The following is a 14,931-nucleotide window of genomic DNA, read 5'->3' as shown; positions in this document are numbered from 1 at the left end:
ACATCATCTGAACAAGTTCTCATGTGCCTGGGTGGGTTCGGGAGGCTTGGCCCAAGAAGGGACGTGGATTGGGCACACACACGAAGCCCCCCTCCCGGGAGCAGGATTTCTGCAGACCCCCCCCCCGTCCCCCACAGGCAGCAGGAGGTCAAGCATGGAAGAGCAGGAACGCGAGGCCGGGCTCCGCGGCAGGCGTGGGCCCAAGGGACTCGGAGCTGAGCTGTGACAGGCAATGGGCGGAATGTTCTGGATTTTAAAGTATTTTCTTTTCAGTCCATCATGTTTCCATCTAGAAGTTAAAACCACCACAGAAATGGTTCACACAAAGATGTGGAGCCTCCCCGAGGCGGGAGTGGGATAAGGGACAGAGAAGCGCTCCTCCTGCCTCTGCTCAGTGGAGAATTTCCAGCAGGACAGGCCTGTCCCCAGCAGGGGAGCAAACCAGATCATGTTCACCCCTGCACCATACAGAGGAAACAGAGTCCCAGAGAGGGAAAGCAACGTGTCCAAGATCACACAGCAAGCCAGCCCCAAACCAGCCTGGGGTAACTGGGAAGGATCCAGTCTGATTCCCAGGTGCTCCTCCGGAGCTGAGAACAGACAGACCCACAGCAGGGGTGACTGAAGGAGGAGCAGAGGGTACGGGCACCAATGACAGTGGAGACCGGGAGTTGGGGCAGCCCTACTCAGGGAATACAGCTGATCCCAGATGGCCACTGGATCCAGGGCCTCCCACACTCAGCCACATGCAGCATCATCTGTGGCCTCAGGGGCACCATCCTTGCCCTATGGCCTCCGAATCTGAGACATCAGGGGCTCCTAACAGCTCTCCAAATCCAGAGAGATGCTTCAGTCAGAAAGGGAGACCCATCTAGTCTCTCCCCGCAGCTCTGATGCCCAGCGTGGCACGTGGCCCACAGTAGGGTGCTTAACTTTTGATTTTTCTAATGCATAACAGAATTAAGTCTTACTGACAAGACTTGTTAAAGACTCCCTAGATGGCCATGGAGCCCCCGATGCAGACCATCTTGTCCCCAGACACGGAAGGTAAAGCATTTCTGCATTGTTAGGAATAACCATCATTTCATTTTACAGACGAGGAAACAGGGCCTGAGGGACGTCAGATGACTGCCACCGCGAAAGTGTCCCTAAATCATCAGCACCCCTCTGTGGGCAGCTCCACCGGCTACATCCCCGCTCATCTGTGCGTGCTCGGTTCCATGTCACGCTCCCGTGGTGCTTGCGAGGTGGGCCCTGCCATCTCCATTTTACAAAGCCCCCGAGGCTCAGTGTTTAGGCAAACGTATTTCGTATTTCCTAACACCTCCCTTCAGTAGGCACGTTGGGCAAAGGAGGGAAAGGAACAGACAGCCATGGCCCCCTAGTGCCTGGAAGTGACTGGTGGCAACAAAAGCACACCAACTGTAACCATCTCCAGCATTTACTGAGTGCCTGCTGTGTGCCAATCTCCCCACCTCCCATGGATCAATCTGTTTAGTCTCTGCAACAATATTCGGGGACAGTATCATGATTTTCCCCATTTTACAGATGGGGAAACTGAGGCACAGGCAGCTAAAGAACTTGCCCAAAGTTTTGTAAGAAATAAGTGACAAGGGGGTGCCTGGGTGGCTCAGTGGGTTGGGCCTCTGCCTCTGGCTCGGGTCATGGTCCCAGGGTCCTGGGATCGAGCCCTGCATCGGGCTCTCTGCTCAGCAGGGAGCCTGCTTCCCCTCTCTCTCTGCCTGCCTCTCTGCCTACTTGTGATCTCTCTCTCTCTCTCTCTCTGTCAAATAAGTAAAACCTTTTTTAAAAAAAAGTGACAAGTCTTTCTGGCTCTAAGAATGATTTTTTTTTTTTAAGATGTACTTATTTACTGGAAAAGGAGAGGGAGAGCATGAGCAGGGGGAGGGGCAGAGGGAGAGAGAGTCTCCAGTGGACTCTCCATGGAGCACGGAGCTCACGGATCTCCTGACGCCAAGATCATGACCTGAGCTGAGGTCAAGAGTCAGACGCTTATCAAACCGCACCACCCAGGTGCCCCTGGGCTTTTTTTCTCCTTTATTTTTAGAACCATCTCTAGATTGAGCATTCCTCAAATTCAGAGACTGTATCATACTCATCTTTGTGAGCACAGAACTTAACACATCTTGCCAAAGAACTGTGTAGTTAGTAAAATTTCAATTATGGAAAAGCATTTAGGAGAGACTATTAGAAACCTTAATGGTAGTTGCCGCCATGTGTTCTCCTCGTGTGAGCACCTCCAAGATTACAGGAGACACTTTCACATTCGTAACAAAATGAATGACAAGACTGACCACACAGGAGGGTTTGGGTTTTTTTGTCCCCACACGAGTTTTTAAAACAAGAAGCTCGTTTCCATTAACTTGAGGATCGGTTTGAGTTCACTCGCTTGGGTTTTAGGATAGAGAAATCCAGCATGAAAGGCAGGAGAGGCCCTTGTGACAGGTCAGTGATCTGGGTTAAGACACTGAACCTCCCCTAGAAGCTGTTTCTTCATTTCCGGCCCAGCCGGCTTCCTCCGACACACCCGCGCGCAAGGGCAGAGGCCCGGTAAACACCGAGCGCGAGCTGAGGCTCGGCGCTGGGCACGGAGAGGGGTTGTGCCGCCCAGCACCGACGGACCCCGCCGCGCCTCTGGGGCGGCTGAGAGAGGGGACCTTGACGTCCTCGCCAAACACAAAGACACCTGCAGCGCCGCCGGCGAGGGACGCTAAGCAGCCTGAATGCGTCACCATTCGGCAACATAGTATCAAACTCCTGAAACTCTGTAACATGGTGTTTCAGGTCGATTACATCTCAGTACAGATAAGAAATGGGGGGAGGGGGGGCAGAGAATAGAAAACATATTTTTCTGCTGTCGACTGTATTATGACCAGTTAAGGGCAGGGCTTGGGGGCAGGAGCCCAGAGCGGGAAGCGGGAGGAAGAAATAAGGCGGTGGAGGGTGGTGGCAGGGAGGTGATCTGAGGTGAGGCGGGGAGAGGGGCTGACCGAGCAGGAAGGGGGCCGGGCGGGCGGGCTTCCGGGGGGCCTCCCCCTCCGGCTCACTCACGGCTTCACACCTGCAAACCACCCACCAGCAAGTCAATCACTGCCGGCCTCGCCTCCCGCCTCCCGGGCCGACACCACAAGCAGCAGCGGGCGGTCTGCAGGGGTGGGGGCGCCTGCTCTGCGGGCCCAGGGGAAACCTCCCGCGGCCGCGGACACACGCGCCCCAAGCGGCCCCCCTTCTGTGACACGGCCGAGAGCCGTTTCTACTTAACTGTGTGCGTCCTTCCTCAGCAGAATTAAGCGGCCACTGGCCACGGTCCCCAAACATGCCGGAGCCCCAGGGCCGGGACCCGGCGAGCGGGACAGAGCAGCGCGCGGGCAACTGCGGCAGAGCCGGGGGTGCGTGCGCGTGCGTGCGTGCGTGCGCGTCCGCGCGTGCATCTGGGCCGGGTGTTTGCATGTACGTGTGCGTGTGCGCGTGCGCGTGCGTGTGCGCGTGCGCGTGCGCAGCCCGGCCGGCGGGAGGGACGCAGCGAGGCCCCGGCCTGGGAGGCCGGTCAGGAGCGGCGCCGAGCGCAGCGGACACGGTCTCTCGGGAACCGCGTGCCGGGGCTCTTGAAGGCGCGGACTCTCCCTCTCAGGACAAGCGGGGGGCCAAGGGTCTGAGCCCAGGGCACCCCAAGGACCCTCGGTGTCACTTGTCTGCTGAGCGCCAGTAAGCAGCCAGACCAAGCCCGCTTCCCCCCGCGGGCTTCCCAGGCCCCCGCCCGAAACCGGGCCGCAGGCTCGCTAGAGGGAGGAGAGGTCCGGGGAAGCACCTCCCACTGGCGAGAGGGGCTGGCGGCCACCCCGCTGGGACCCCTCCTTCAGGCCGGACGTCAGGGGCACCGTCTCCTGCGTCACTGCTGCAGGTGCCGGCAGGGGTGATGGCCCTACTGGACCGAGTGGCCCCCCCTTGCCCCTCAACACCCTCTACCCCACGCGCAAGCAGGCCTTCCACCGTCGGGGGGCACCTGCCGGACCCTGCGGCTCTCACACCTGGGCTCCAGCCTGGCCCAAACCCCGCTTCCCACCTGTGCACAGACAGCCTATAATCCCCGTCTCCATGGAGACACTCCTCCACCGGCCGCCACCCGAAGACCTCCTCGGGGAGCGTTTCCTCCTCTCCCGCCCCGCAGCCTGCCAACACGAGGGTCAGGGACACGCCACCCACACTATCCACAACCGCCGGGGAAGTCTCCCCACACTGCCCACTCCACGCCCCCTCCAGTCTGAGTGGCTCTGGGTCGGTGTCCAGGACAGTGATCCTGGGACACCCACAACCTCCCTCCTGTCACCCCAGGGACCAACCAGCACCGCGTGGCAACTGCAAACACCCCCCACAGTGGACACGTCGCTATTCCTGGAGGGTGTCTTCTCTCTGCGCTCACAGAAACGTTCGCAAGGGGCCTCCGTCCCAGCCATCTTGGCAGTGGCTCTTGAGGTAGGGAACAAAAACTCACTGCAGTCCGTCATCTCTAGGCTCTAGCGTTTCAGGAAAAGGGGATAGCGTGTGCCCAGCCACAAGCAGACCCTGAAGATGACCAGACAGGCAGAGAGAGACGGGCCGTCCTCCTCAGGTCCTGCCTGAACCGGGGTAACGGGGACCAGAGCCACACACACATCCACCCATGCCGGGGCCCCTCACACCAGGAGCGGCACACGTGGGAGATGGCCGTCACCTACGCAGACACATCGGCTGTCACGAGAGGCATGTCAGAACAGGCTGGTGACAAGTAAATCATGCAACTTTCTTCAATGAAACCAGCCAGAGCTTGTTTTGAAAACAAATCTGGAAGGGAACCAGACAGGTCTCAGCATCCCTGCCTCGCATGGGCAGGGCTAAGGCTCTGAGAGGCCCTACAGCCTGACTCCCGGGTCCAACATGTCTCCCATAACCTCCCTGTCCCCCAGAGGTCACCATCCCACACCAAGGCCGGGAGGCAGGAGCGGCCTGCGTCTCCAGGTCCCGGGCAGCTGGGAAGCCCACTGGTGCCCCCAAAAGCCAAGGAACTGCACCGTCAGGAAAACTCGCTGAACCCCACTCTCCAGACAGCTCCCTGCTCTCTCGCACCAGCCCCCTGACCCCCCCACACTGCCCTCAGCAGGGGGGACAGCCAGCTTCTCTCTTGGGGGACTCTGAGGATCCCCCAAAACCACGTGCACAGGACGGGGGTTCCGAAGGCTTCGGCCGCTGATGGGAGACGCCACCAGGTGTCCTGTCCAAGACTCTGCGGTCACTGCAGCAAGGCACAGCAGCCCAGCCACCCAAGCTGGAAAGCCAAAGACTGGACCCAGTGCCCGCCAGGCGGCCCAGCTCCACCGCCGCCCACTGTGGGGACAATGTCCGTAATCTGAAGAGGGACAGCCACCAAGGACGCCAGGTGCAGAGGAAGGGAGCAGACCAGTGTGTAGGCCCTCCATGCGGCAGCCAGGGACGAGACACCTGAGCAGACACGGGTCCTCCGGGAGCGGCCGAGAACTTCGGAAGAGCAGACCAGTGGACTTGTCTCGGGACTCGTCGACCCCAGAGGAGAGGGTGGGGCTCACGTGAGAAAGAACTTTCTTCCCGAGCAGACATGTCTCCAAGGAAGACACACAAATGGGCCAGAAGTACACGGAAAGGTGGTGAACATCACAGCTCCTGACGGAAACGCAGCCCAGCCTCACACCCACTTCACGCCCAGGGGTGCTCTTATCAACAACCAAACACAAAGAACACAGAAAATCGCGAGTGTGGAGGAGGCTGTGATTGGAACCCTGTGCGTTGCTGGTAAGAATGTAAAATGGTGCAGCCACGGAGGAAAACAGTGCGGTAGTTCCTCAAAAAATTAAAAACAGAACTACTGTGTGAGGCCGCAATTTCACTTCTGGGTATTTACTCGAAAGATCCGCAAGCAGGGACCCAGACAGATGCTGTCCAGCGGCGCTCACTGCAGCGACCGCCACGGCGGCCAGAAGGCAGAGGCAGCTCAAGGGGCCGTCCGCAGGTGAGTGCACAAGCCACACGTGGGCCACTGTGCCCCGAATAGGCCTCAGCCTCAGAGGAAGGAAACTCGGACACTTGCTACAACACGGATGAACCCCGAGGACATCACACTACGTGAAATAGACCTGTCACCGAAAGACAGCTCTACCAGTTAAAGACTGCGAGTACAAACCTCTCCTTAATGAAATGACACAATTAGATACTTCAACATGATTCATTACAATCGTATCAATAATTATTACTCTATTTTCTACATTTCAACTAAAAGTATCAAAATATAATTTTCCAGAAAACCCTAAACCAAAATTAATTTCAGCATCAAAACTCACCACACCTATGCCTGATGGCACTTTCGTGAGGAGCGAACCTCAGAGACAGAGAGCAGGTGGCGGTTCCCTTCGCATCTAATGGGGACAGAGTTTTGGTTTTGCAGCGTGAAGAGCTCTGGGAGTGTTAACCGCGCAAATGTGCTTAACGCCACTGAACAGATACTCAGAAACGGCTACAGTGGTCAAAGTTGAGTTACATGTGTTTTACCACATTCCAACATTTTTAAAAACAAAGAGCTTTCTAACACAAACAGAATTTCTTTTTTTTTTTAAGATTTTATTTATTTATTGACAGAGAGAGAGATCACGAGTAGGCAGAGAGACAGGCAGAGAGAGAGGGGGAAGCAGGCTCCCCGCTGAGCAGAGAGCCCAATGTGGGGCTCGATCCCAGGACCCTGAGACCATGACCTGAGCCGAAGGCAGAGGCTTAACCCACTGAGCCCCCCAGGCGCCCCACACAAACAGAATTTCTTAGCGGAGGGGTAAACAGGCCTCAGCCTGAGTCCGAGACATTCCCTCCGCACAACGCTGTCAGCCGTTTGCCTCCACGCCAAGGCTTCCAAGGCCACGGTAAGGTTCGGCCTTCAGACGATGAGCCTGTTCTGGCTCAAAATGTACAAAATCACAGAAAGTCACGGACAGGTCAACACGGGCTAGCCTGAAGGACGTTCCAATGCATTTACACGGTCTCCCTGAGGGAGACAGACTAGTTAGGCCTTCCCGGCTTCCTGTCCGGGCCTTCGTAGAAGAGGGTCCGACAGATACCTGCCTCCTGCTCCCCACGGGCAGCGACAGGAAAAGGACCAGCTGGGATCCGAGCCTGCAACCTCATGTGCGTCCAATTCAGAAGCTCCTTAACCCAGGCCTCCTCTGGCTCCCCCAGGACAGGAGAGAAGGGCGTCACGCGGCGAAGCAGGAAGAGGAAGAGCCATCGTGCGCCAGCCTCCTCTCGGGGGCGGAATGCCAGCCTCTCTGTGCCAGTCTTCTCCCGGGGGCCAGGGTGGGAGAGCCGGCAGGGCGGGGATGGGCCCGGCCGTCACTCCTAGTCCTGTCTTTCCGTTTTACCCACACGTGGTCAAGGCGCCGGTACTGTATTTTCTGTTTTAATTACCTGGTACTTAAGAACAACTCTTTTGGCTCAACCCTGTTGCCAGGCTAAAGAGATGTGATGCTGAAGCCTGCGCCATTCTAGGACGCGGACACCGGGAGCAGCGGAGTGGGCTCCTGGAGTGGGGCTGAGCCCTCCATCTCTGGACGCATTCAACCAGGCACCAGATGACCCTTCCCCCGGCACTATAATCCGAGAAACTCATGCACTGGGTCTGGGTCTGCTCAATCCTAAGCCTTCATAGGAAGGAATCCAAAGATGCCTTAAATTGTTTTCTCAGGAAGAACACGTAACAGTAGTGTCGGCTGCTGCTCCGTAGGCACCAGGAGAAGAATGGGAAACAGAGGCCAGGCAGCTCCCTCTGGGAAGCAGGACTGGACACAGGAAGGGTTAGGACAAGAGGCACCGGTATTAGAAACCCTTCCCAGCTTCTTGACCATGACAATGTACTAACTTGGTAAGAATTTCAGCAGTTAAGGGTGACTTGGCTCAGTCGGTTAAATGTCTCCCTTCGGCTCAGGTCATGATCTCTGGGTCCTGGGATCAAGCCCCAGACTGGCCTCCTGCTCAGCGAGGAGCCTGCTCCCCCCACCCCAGCCCCACCCCGCCTGCCTCTCTGCTTACTTGTGATCTCTGTCTCTGTCAAATACATAAAATCTTTAAAAAAATTTCAGCAGTTAAAAAAACACATTAATCACAGTTACTAAACAACACAATTTCAAAAAACATCTGGTAACATGAGAGCACTCACGGTGTCCTCCACACACATACTTAGAAAAGGAAAGCAGCACACTGAAATGTTCTCACTGGGTTTCTCAAGGTAGTAAAGATACTGATAATCATCATTTTTCATACATTTGTGGAATGTTTCATGTTTTCTATCAAGCACAGTAATTTCAATAATTCCCCAAACGCAGTTTTATCACCCTTAACACCTTTTTTAAAATGAGACATTAGTAACCGTCGACACTAAGTACAGCTGCACATTCCCGGTGGCTCCCCCATGAAGCTGGGGCTCTGCGTGCCCCGCCCCCCCATCGCCGCCTGCGCCTCCGCAGCCAGGAAGGGGACCAGCACCTGCAGAGCCGAAGGCCCCAGCTGCCAGCAGCACCACTGAGCGGCGTGCACGCCCCCCACGGGAGCTGGTGCCGGCCTCCCTCCCAAACCCAGGTGGCTGCAGGCTCGCCGTGACAGCACCGGTTGGGGGACAGTAACACAGTGGACACTTCCCCACCACGCCCACCACGGTACCTGTCCAAGGGGTGCCGCTGGCCTCGGGGCTCCAAGCGCTCCAGGAGCCATGCCCAAACTCCTCCCGAGCCCGGAGCTGCACCACGTGCCGCAGGCCCTTCCAGGCGTCATGGATGGTGCACTGATGCTGGGGCTCCTGGACCTGCGGGCAAGGGACCCAGCGGCAGCGGGTGAGGCCAGGGGGCACCAGCCAGGCAGCCCTTGCCCGCCCCCTTCAGCGGCATCCTCTGTCAGACGCAGGGAGGGACCGGCTGCAGAGAGGCTCAGAGCGTCCGCGCAGGGCCCTGCCAGCCGTGCCCTCGCCCCGCCTGCGGCCCAGCTGCCTGTCCCAGGCACGCGCATCCTCTCAGGCCGGTGAAGGCGGGGGACGGCATCCTCACCGCCGTGCGCTGAACGAGACAACCCAGCCTCCCGAGGACCCGGGCCTCACCCACGCCCGCACAGCAGGGAGTCACATGACCACAGAGAACCGGGTGTCTCATCCCAGGAACCCTGAGTACCCGGCCACACTTCTCCGTAAGTAAAAGGATTTACCATCCACGTAGTGAAGGTCTTCGAGCGCTCAGCCCGGTACCGGAGCTCGAACTGCAGCCTGTAGAAATAGGAGTTCCAGGAGGGGGGGTCTCTCCAGGTGACGCGGAGCCAGCGGGGGTTTCCGTCCACGGCCGTGACGGTGACGTTGGCCGGCGGGTCGGGCTGCACTGTGGGCGAGGACGGCAGGCTCCCATGCAGCGGCAAGCGTGGCCCCCGTCCCCCCGGAACAGGCCGGAGACGCCCCAGTGCCCAGACCAGCCCCCCACCCCGTGTCCCCTGCCAGCCCCCAGGGCACCAGCCCGGCACAGCGCAGCGCCAGCCCCTGTGCCCCCCAGCCGTCCGTGAGGGCCGTCAGAGGGGCGGGGGCGTCCGGCCGGGGCGCACGAGGGCTTACTCACAGATCCCGTAGCCCTCAAACGTGTAGAGGCTGCTGGACTTGGTCCCAGCACTGCTGCTGACGCACAGGGACACCATGTACAAGGAGTTGTCCCCCTCCGGGACCTCCAGCTGGCAGGAGAACTTCCGGGGCCCCTGGGCGTAGGGGCACGGCTCCTGGGAGTCTCCCAGCGGGCGGCTCTGACTGTGGACACAGGACAAGGACGGGCTGGCTGCCGGCGTCCGCCCTCGTTCAGGGCCGCGAGGCCGAGACACCCCACGCTCAGCAGCACTTCGCAGGTCTCCTGATTTCTGTCGATCATCCAACCTCACCAAGCCTCTGTTTTCTCATTCGGAAATGGGAGTATCAGTAATACCCACTCCACGGGGGCGTGTTAGGATTTGCTGACCGGGGAGGGAGGCAACCAGGTTAGTGCCTGCGCGGGCGGGTCCCAGTGCCGAGCTAGAGCACACCCCGCCCCTAAGGCATTAGACGAGGGAGCCTCCGGCCTCTGTCCCCAGGGAGGGGCAGCAAGGAGCTCAGGGAGGCCCCCTCCCCAGCCCCGAGTCTCTAACAGAAACCACTTGGCCTCGGGGGACGAGGACAGCCCGTGAACAGCCGGGCACCTGCTCCCTGGCTTCCCAAGGAGGCCAATGAGCCTGGAAGAGAATTCCGGGCAGCTACAGACACTCAGGGTGAGTCAGACACGGTCCCACCGGGCCTGGAAGCCAGACGCGGCCACTTAGGACACGTGTGGGCGCAGGAGGGGCGGGCAGCCACTCACCCGGCCGCTCGCCGGGGCCACAGGTCCCTGCCGATTCAGGGGCCGACCCCTGCCCAGAACAAGCTTCCCCCTGCTTGTTCGCCCCCAGGCGGAGTCAGAGCCTCTGTCCCACCTAACGCGGAGGGGTGGGTCCCCAGGGGTACTGAGGGTGGGCGCCTCTCCAGCCGTCCTGGTAAGTACGCAGCCCGGGGCCCACGCTGGGAAGAACGGGTGAGCCAGCACCGTGGGCCGAGCGCACCCGGCGAAGCAGCGGCACGCACCCTCCCCCACAGGCTGGCAGCTCTCCTCCTGCTTCCCCAGGCCAGGACCGGGAGGCACCCCAGCTGCCGTGGGGACCCGTGGCAGGTCTGGGCGGGGCGGGACACCCTGTCTGGGGACAAACACCTTCTAGGTCCCAAACGACAACACCCATGACCCGGGTCTGCGTTCCGGAGGTCCCAATTCCCCCTATGGGCAGCCGTGCCACTCGCAGGGGCACTGTGGGCACAGTCATGCATGGAGAACGGGCAGTAAGGTCGGCCCCTGATGACACTCGGCACACAGACACCGGAGGAAACCAAGCCCTGGAGTCACCACCCGGATCTCTGACCCTGACGACCTCCAGCTCACACTCCATTACCAGCACCAGGACTCGCGGCCAGCATCCCCCCCCGCAGCCTTCCGAGCTCCTCCCAGGCCCCGAGGAGCCCCCCACTCCACACCCGACCTCCCCCCACACCTGCTCCACCACGGCTCTCGAGGCCTCTCCTAGGGAAGGGACCTGATAAAAGGCTCACACCCCGCACTTCTCAGGAGCGGCCAGCTCGGGCCCTCTTGGGGCCTCTGCACCTTCTTCAGGGCCAACCCCAAACCTGGCATTTTGAATAAACTCAGACAGACTGGGCTCTGATCCTCGCAGAGCCACCTACAAGCAAGATGACCTTAAAGCGAGTTCGTGGATGCCTTGACGTCAGCCTCTCCATCTGCTGAACAAGGGAAGTGACACTGCTCCCCCCACGGCTACGGCTACGGGGTCACGTGGTCCCGAAGCAGCCCCGCCGGCCGGCAAGTTCCCTTTCTGTCGCCCAGCCCCTCCCACATCCCCAAGTGGTGAAGTCTGGGAACCCCTGCCCAGCCGCCCAGTGAGAGCCGGCGCCCCTCCAGGGGCCTCCGAAGGACGGGGAAGACAGACACACAGCCTGGCCCAGATACTCACAACTTCCTCACCAGTAACGTGGCTCTGGTGGTCGGGGAGGGCGGGTGCCGGGGAGCCCACTCACAGGCTACGTTGCTGAGCGGACTCTTCCGATAGCAGGTGAGCTGGGGCTCCTCGGGGGGCACTGAAGGGAGAGCACAGCCAGTATGAGGGGGAACACGGCCCTGCAGCCCCCCAGCCAGCCCCAAGACCACACCGAGCCCCCCAACACACACACACTCGTACAATCTTGGCCACAACAGTAAGGTAATAAAATTAACCACACTAACCACCAGGGACACTGGGCACAGGGGTGACGCTGTGAAGGAGGAGGAGCCTCCAACTCCAGGCCTCAGGCTGTGCACCCCTGGCCTCAGCCCTAAGCACTCGGGCCAGGAGGAGGGCGGGGTCCCCACCGGCCAGACGCCCCCGGCCCCGCCCCCAAGCAGCCTCATCCATTTCGGGGCTGGCAGAGGGCAGGGGATCTTTCCTGATTTTGTCAGGCCAGGGAAATCACAGGCGTTTAAAGGGACAGCCGGGACCCGTCCCCTAGCGCTCCGAGCTCTCAACTCACCGTCCACCAGCAAACGCACGGTCCCGGCCAGGCGGCCGTCCCGGTAACAAGAATAGTTTCCAGAGTCGCTGAGCCGCACGGACCTCAGCAGCAGCCTTCTGCCCACAGCAGCCCGGCTGCCCTGCGGGGAGCCGGCCACAGGATGCCCCAGCTGCCAGTGAACGGTGGCGTCGTCTCCCAGCTCCCCGCCCGGGCAGGTCAGGGTCACGCTGGCCCCAGGCAGGCTGGTCACCACACCGCTCGCCACCTCTGTGGAGGGAGAGGACGCTCAGTAAACCCACAGCAGCCAAGAAGGGCTTTGCTCCTGGTCTGGGAAGTCTCAGGGGCTTCAGATCCACACGCCTCTCTAGCCCAGCCACTGGTCCCAGCCACGGCCCCCAGGGGCCTCGGGAAGCCACCTGACTCCTCTGATCGGAAAACCCTCGGGGCGCCTGGGGGCTCAGTAGGTGAAGCGTCTTTGGCTCAGATCATGGTCCCGGGGTCCTGGGATCGAGACCTGTGTCCCCTGCTCGGCAGAGAATCTGCTTCTCCCTCTGCCTCTCCCCCACCCCACACTTGCACTCTGTCTTCCAAATAAGTAAAAAATTTTAAAATAAGTAATAAATAAAATCTTTTTTAAATGTATAAGTAAAGAAACAAAATAAATTAATTTTTAAGAAAAGGAAAAAGAAAACCCTCGGGGGTCTGCCACTGGCCACAGCATGAATTCCGAGCATGAGGCCTGGCGCACCACCTGTCCCCCCAACGCTCACAGGCCTCACCTCTCCCCGCGCCCCTCGAGGGTACAGAGCCCCAACCCTGCCCCCATGACCTTCTCTGTCAGGTCTCCATACCGCCCACCCCAGGCCTTCCCTCACCCCCGGCTGGATCAGGTCCCCACCGGCGCCACCTTCCTCGCCCGGCCCCCACCCGCTGCCACAGGGTGACCACGTCTGCCCCCGTCTTCCCTCCAAGACTCTAATGCCACGGGAATCGACAGCCTGTGCTCCGGTCTGTTCTGTGTCCGTGCGCAGGCCGCTGGCTGGCACACAGCAGGGGCCGCCGGGCACCCGGCAGGCGAGCGACTGAGCGAACGCACACACCCCGCTGCTCAGCACGCGCAGGGCCGCACCAGGACTCTCAGGACAGCAGGGGACCCTTCCACACGCGGTCAGACGCGGGGGCGTCAGGAGGCTGGCTGCGCAGCGGCGGGGCGGCCCCTCTGTCTGGGGACCCACTCCTGCCTACGAAACCTGCGGGACAACGCTATTTTTATCCTCGGGAGCAAATCGGAAGGTAAAAAAGAACAAATGTGCCCCCTCCCCCTGCAAAGTATCACGTATGTGCGACTCAAGAAGAATATTGAAAATTAAAGGAACAGGTGAACTTTCTTCAGTACGGGTTAAACAGAGTCACAGAATTTGAGATAAAATTAGTCAACCAATTAATTAAATGCGTCCACCCAGCTAGGGGGATCGAAGCCAGGAAATACAGCCATTTTCTTATTAAGCACAGTCGGGGACGCCTGGGTGGCTCCGTTGGTTGGGCGACGGTCTTGGGCTCAGGTCATGATCCTGGAGTCCCGGCATCGAGTCCCGCGTCGGGCTCCCTGCTCCATGGGGGTCTGCTGCTCCCTCTGACCTTCTCCCCTCTCATGCTCGCTCTCACTGTCTCTCTCTCTCTCTCTCTCAAATTAATAAATAAAATCTTTAATAAAAGAATAAATAAAAGCACACTTGGCCCTTCCAACCATCGGTTAGCAAGCAGAAGCAATAAATCCCACCAAAGATTCAGGAAAAGCCCGGCAGGAACCGCCCTCACCTTCCCCCAGCTCCCGGCCTGAAGGGCCAGCATCAACGGGTCTGACCCGCTAAGCCTTCTTCTGGGGAGGAGGAGCTCATGTCACACTTGGCAGGCTGTCCTTCCTGCCCCACCACATCCAAGGTGGCAGACAGAGGGACTAAGGGACGGCGAGACCCCCAGTTGGAGAGCACCCCCGGAGCAACCGCTGGGCACGGCGCGGCCTTCAAGAGCCCTCCTCACTTCACCACTTGCAGCCTGACATGCCCCCCTCCAGCACCCTGTACCCGGAGGCTGGCCACTCGGGGACAGGGGACAGGGGTAGGGTAGCCGCCGGTCCTCACCGGGTTTCTTCGCCAGCTTTGGACTCTGGAGAAGTAGTCGAATCTCACCGTGCAGGGAGGGCCATTCGGGCTGGTTCGTTAGACCGCTCGGCCGTGATTTCTCCTCCTTCTCTGACCTGCACCCCACAGATAATCAAGAAGGACCCCAGGGAGGAGGACACCGTCTGGCAGCAGAAAGACCCTGCCCTCGAGACACGAGACGCACTCCCCACTGCAGAACGGGGACGCGGGAACCAGGCTTCCCCACCAGCAGCACAACCCAGGCCCCTGGAAGCCCGGGTCCCCGGAGGGTGCCTCCCTGCCCCGATGGCTCTAGAAGCACGGCGGCTCTAGGAAGCCCGAGCCACGGCACACCCTTCACGTGGGACCCTCGGTAGCGTACGCCGGCACGTCAGATGCTGTTTCTGAAGCCGCTGCAAAACACGGTCCCCACCCACGGGAGCACACGTCCCACCACGAGAACCCCAGCGCTCGCACCGCCGCCGCCCGGAAGGCGCCCCGCCTTGGCGGTGTTCCAGTTCGGGTGCAACCCGTCTTTACTGTTAAAAATAGGTTCGCTGCACACAGACCCCTAATTTTTTCTGGGCCTTGATTGATTTGGAAGCTTTCTATAAAAGGTCCGCACGCAGTCTGCTGGAG

General features: G+C 59.8%; 1 protein-coding gene across 1 annotated transcript in view; it reads right to left on the bottom strand.

The window, feature by feature from the left end:
- Nucleotides 1-14,931, bottom strand: part of IL6R (interleukin 6 receptor) — a 39,575-nt gene that overhangs the window by 11,448 nt on the left and 13,196 nt on the right. Inside the window, exons 2-6 of the mRNA XM_080824520.1 lie at nt 12,170-12,418; nt 11,617-11,740; nt 9,660-9,841; nt 9,262-9,428; nt 8,728-8,869 (exon numbers count right to left, since the gene is read on the bottom strand). Coding sequence (XP_080680646.1) covers nt 8,728-8,869; nt 9,262-9,428; nt 9,660-9,841; nt 11,617-11,740; nt 12,170-12,418 — 864 coding nt within the window. The remainder of the gene's footprint in view (nt 1-8,727; nt 8,870-9,261; nt 9,429-9,659; nt 9,842-11,616; nt 11,741-12,169; nt 12,419-14,931) is intronic.

This window comes from Martes martes (genome assembly GCF_963455335.1).
Source record: "Martes martes genome assembly, chromosome: 15".
NCBI lineage: Eukaryota > Metazoa > Chordata > Mammalia > Carnivora > Mustelidae > Martes > Martes martes.
The sequence above is the reverse complement of the archived record's forward strand: the minus strand, read 5'-3'. Positions and strand labels throughout refer to the sequence as shown.